The sequence below is a fragment of the Petaurus breviceps genome, unplaced genomic scaffold (genome assembly GCF_028583685.1).
Source record: "Petaurus breviceps papuanus isolate PSGF00001 unplaced genomic scaffold, PetGlider_PUasm1.0 173, whole genome shotgun sequence".
Classification (NCBI taxonomy): Eukaryota; Metazoa; Chordata; class Mammalia; order Diprotodontia; family Petauridae; genus Petaurus; species Petaurus breviceps.
Genome location: NW_027185759.1, coordinates 19,877,143 through 19,882,219, shown reverse-complemented (window position 1 = coordinate 19,882,219; position 5,077 = coordinate 19,877,143). Strand labels below are relative to the sequence as shown.

Below are 5,077 nucleotides of genomic sequence, written 5' to 3'. Positions count from 1 at the left end.
CAGGGGAGAGAGCAGTGAATTTGGGGTCAGGAAGACCTGAGTTTACATTTAGCCTATGAGATCATGGGCAACTCACTTATTCTGTCTACCTCAATTTCCTCATCCATCAAATAGGGTAATTATTGCACTTACCTTCCAGGATTGTTGTTAAGGAAATGATATGATGTTTGTAAAGTACTTAGTAATCCTTAAGTCCCATATAAATTCTAGCTATTATTATGATTATTCTTTTGGGGGTATTGATTGGGATTGATGACCAGTGAGGTTGCTTCCAGCTCTGAAATTCTATCATTCTGGCCCAAGAAATAGTTCTTCTTTGAGCTCCAATAGACTCATGGAAGCTCACTGAAGTTGCTGGGGAAGGTGGCTGCAATGGACTTCTCTGCAGTAAAAAGCACAGCATGGAAAATCTCTCTCTCTGAAAGCAAAGGGGAAGAAACATCACCATGTCTACTGTTGAACAAAAAGACATATCCTATGAAACAAATTTTCGATTTTTATTTTACATATTTATACATAAAACGTTCCAGGGAAACTCTCTGAATCCAGCTGAATGTTAATAGCACATCTAAAAATGAAGGTCAGGTAGTCAACATTCACAAAATGTTGAAAACTGATTAAAATATCCAGATGACGGAAAGCTACAACTTCACGACGAGGCAGGCAGGTATGGTTTGGACTGGAATAGCACCGGCTTTGACAGCTTCTTCTTTAGAGTGAGCTACAGTCAGGAGTAAAAGTAGGCAATGGGAAAGGACGGGTCCAACTGAAAGTCTCTAAACAAATAAAAAATAAAGTTCAACTACCCTCTGTTCCCAACCATGGTTTGTAACAGCATGGCTACTGTACATTTTCTTCTCATAACTGTATTTTATTAAAATGCCGGCTATTTAGTGGCACAAGTTAAAATTAAAATAAATTAAGAAGCAAAGGCCAATCACTGGACATGAAGCTTCGGACATCATCAATGACTAACACTGATTTTTTTGTTTCTTGGTGCACCCCTCCAAGGGTGTATCCATGTTTTACGACCACAGAAGCACAATAGTTTTTGAGCATGGTCTCCTGGTGGGGGCTTCCGGTTCATTTTGCTGGCATCTTCTCAGCCAAGTGCTTCTGCTGGCTTTCAGCATGTCTGTGAAATTAACCACAAGATTCATTATTTTAGCTCCAAGAGGAAGAATCTCTGTTGCTCTGATTTTCCAAGGATGGTATCAGTTTGACAAAGCATCAGATAAGTTCAAGAAGAAATGTATTCTCAAGAACAGCTCAACTGCAGTCTACTCAGATCACTTCAAGTTCTGGAATGTTTTTATTCCATACAATTAGCTGTACTTCTCGAATAAGCAGCTAGATAAATTGTGGGGTTCTGCCCACTAATTAGGGTGTCTGTAACACATTCTTTACCTTTTTTGTGCCCTGGCTAACCTCTGACAGTCAGTCTGATGAAACCTATGAACCGCTTCTCAGAATTATGTTTTTATGCATAAATTACACAGAATTACTAAGGAAATCAATTACATTGAAATATAGCTGTTAAAATATAAAAAAAAAAACCCAAATTCATACACCTCAGGTTAAGAAGACCTGGTCTATAAGCTAATGGTGAGAAGGGAAGAAATAAGATGTGTTTAAGGATGAAGGGATATAGGTAAAGTTCTGTGGGGTAGGGGAGGTTGGTCACTGGGAAGTGTCAACAATATTAAAAAAAACCCAAAAAAACCCATTTACTTTGGTGGGGCATAGGGGAAAGAACAAGGAGAAACAACCTTATAAAATCCAATTGCAAATAAATTGAATAAGCCAAGAAGAATCAAGTAGCCAAAGAGATACGATAGGAATCTGAGATCAATATATATCCTTACTTTTACCAAGATTAACAATGATAATAATAATCAACATTTATGTATCACTTTAAAGGCTGACATAGCATCTCACTTGAACCTCTCAGCTGAGTGGCTCTGGTGGATAGAGACTGGACTCGGAGCCAGGGAGACCTGAGTTCGAGGTCTGCCTCTGACGTATCCTGGCTGTGTGACTTTGGGCATATCACTGACCTTCTCAGGGCCTTACAAATTACAGTGCGAATTCCAAGGTCAAGTGACTGCATCGAGACCTTGACTCCAATGAAATTGTCAGAGTCATTACTGAATACTGTTTCCAATCATCTTCATTTTAATACAACACCACTACCCCCTCCCACCCCAGTGCCCTAATTTCAGGTCTCTATGTGGCTCCGAGAGCCAAGAATGATCTTGTCATGCACAGAGCAAGATGGCCAGGAGGACCTGCTCTGGAGCGTCTCCTGCCCAGGAAGCCTCTCACGTGACCAGGGAGCCTGAGGCTTCCCAGTCTGACAGCAGGCTGAGCAGCGGGCACAGGAAGACCGAACGGCCAAGTCCAAGACCTGCCTCATGCTAACGAGCACTAATTAAACATGTTGTTTGGAAAAAATGTGCCCAAGGATAGCAAAACACAATGGATTCTCCCAGATGGTTTTTGGAAATGGCCAGGCTGGCCTGAGAAGGGACATGCAAGCTTTTCTCTGTCCTGTGGAGGGGAGACACATTCTATCTCCCACCTTTTGAAGAGCTGGGGAGGGATTTCACAGACAGTGTTGAATTTGTGTGAACCTCAAATGCAGCAACTTTAGGGAGATTATCGTTCACATCTCTGGAAAAAAATACTCTTTAAGAAAGCTGGTGATGCACAAAGTCTCCCTCCCCTGGCCAGATCTCAGGGCTCTGGGGGCAATGACAGATCAGGACAACAGAAACCAGAGGTCAGGCAGAAATATGGGCAAAGACATTGGTCACATCCATCAAAAAGAGGCATCTGGAGGGAACTCCTTCCATTCTGGCCATTCCAACGTCCCCTATGTATGCACACAGCCCCCATTTTGCTGGGTCTGACTCCTGAAAACTTGGCGTCAGAAACAGAAAGATGCCCAACGAGCTGAGACTTTGGTGCTAGGAAGTCAAGATATTAACTGTGTAGCAAGTGTCTACTATACACCAAGCACTGTGCCAAGCCCACAGTGACTTAGCCAATTCAATTCAACAAACATATAGGACCATAGATTTAGATCTGGAGGGGATATGAGAGGTGGAGTCTGGAGTCCAATACCCTCATTTTTATAAATTAGGAAAATGGGAGCAAGTTATGGTTAGTGACTTGCCCAAGTTCATACAGCTAGTAAGTGTCAGAGCCAGGAGTCAAAGGAAGAGCCCTGTGTGTGTGTGTTTGTAATTTTTGAAGGTGGGGGTGAAGACAGATGAGATGGGATGGGAAGGCTTTAGGAATCTCTCACGTTGCATATTTACTTGAAGGCAGAGTTAGCAGGGGAAATGCTGACATTGTAAATATCATATTGATTTCCCTAAACTTATTCCTTCCTGTGCCTGTCACCCAGTCACCCCACATAGCAGTGGGGATATTGCATTCACAGTGCATTGTGAATGGGGCAATTTTAACATGAACATTTTAACATGTGGTCTTCTCTTATGACCATTTTCTCAGGCGTCGTCCTCTGTGACAGCAGCACTGACCTGTCCTGGACACTCTCTCATTTCTTGGTTTCTGTGATACTGTTCTCTCCTGGCTAGCCTCTAACTGGACTGGCCACTCCTGTTCAGTCAGCTTTGTGGGGCATCCTCTGTCCCCTTCCCCTAACCATGGACCTGTGGATGTCTCTGGAAGTTCTTTCCTAGACCTTCTTCTCTGTTCTCTTTACTCTTTCCCTCACGGTGACCTCACGACCTCCCAAACAGATAATTCCCAGAGCTATGGACCGGGCACTAACGTGAACCCTGCAAGCCCACCTTTACAGCTGCCAGTTGGACACTTCCATGGCAATGTCCTCAAACCTCTTGGATTCCAAATAGACCTCCTCATGTTTCCCTTTGAACTTGTCCTTCCTTCAGGTTTTCTTGTTTGCTTAAGGCACCCCCTCTCCCCGTCAACTCACTAACATTCAAAGAGTCAGCCCTGACTCCTCCCCTCCACATCATCTCTCATTGGGCTGGGTTGGGAAAAACACTGGCCTTGGAATCAGAGGATGGGCATATTCTGGCTTCTATTCTCTGTGCAACTTTGTCTGAGTCTCAGTTTCTTCATCTGTAAAATGAACTAGATGACTTTTAAAATCCCTTAAAATTGCACTTTTATGATCTGTCCCCTTCCCTGCTTCAGAGAGCTATTGGAACCTCCTCGGGATTACTGTAATCAACCCCTGGTGGCCACCCCTTTCTGGTCCATCTTCCTCCCAGCTGCCTGCTTTTCTTAGACACAGATTGGATGTAGTCATTCTCTTGCCCTGGAACCATCGGTGACTCCCTATTGCTTCTGGGATAAATTACAGACTGCTTGGCACTTATAGCAGGGAGGGGAGCAGCACTTACAGGGGAAGGGGATCAGCATAGTATGGCTCCAGTCTGCTTCCCTTGTTTATTTTACATTATTCCCCTTCATGCCCTCTGGATGCCAGACACACTGGGCCATGAGTGGTTTCAAGGACTCAACAGGAACTTAAGAGGCAGGGTTGTCCAAGGGGGGTGTTGGCTCTGAAATCAAAGGACCAAGGGCTCCTCTATTTACCATGTGTGATTGTGGGTGAACCTCCCTGCACTTAATTTTCTAACGTAATGAGTGATTTGGATAATACTTCTGTGTTCTCTTCAGCTGTAAATCTATGATCCTGTCATCTCCTACCTCCGTGCATTTTCCTCCCCAAGTTTGTTCTTATCTCTACCTATCAGAATCCTCCTTTTCCTTGAAGTTTCCTCTCAGGAGCCACCTCCACTGTGAAGACTTCCCCAATCCCCTCCCCCTCCTCAAATATTCACACAGGGTCTTGACTAGAGCTCTTGGCCAACCCTTCTCCCCCAAATCCTCACATTGTATTCTACTTAGCTGTATGTGTCACATCCCTCCCAATGAAATATGTCTTTGAGAGACAGAATTGTTTCTTTATCTATATCCATCCATCCATCCATCCATCCATCCACCCACCCATCCATCCACCCACCCACCCATCCATCCATCCATCCATCCATCCATCCATCCATCCATCCATCCA

At 43.9% G+C, this 5,077-nt stretch overlaps 1 protein-coding gene across 8 annotated transcripts in view; it reads right to left on the bottom strand.

Annotated features, from left to right (window-relative positions):
• Positions 1-478: 478 nt before the first annotated feature.
• The window catches only part of SCHIP1 (schwannomin interacting protein 1), a 212,957-nt gene continuing 208,358 nt past the window's right edge, over positions 479-5,077 (bottom strand). For all 8 annotated transcript variants that reach the window (XM_069083476.1, XM_069083480.1, XM_069083477.1 and 5 more), the window contains one exon: positions 479-1,135. In XM_069083476.1, the coding sequence (XP_068939577.1) occupies positions 1,084-1,135 (52 nt within the window). In that variant the 3' untranslated portion in view covers positions 479-1,083. The remainder of the gene's footprint in view (positions 1,136-5,077) is intronic.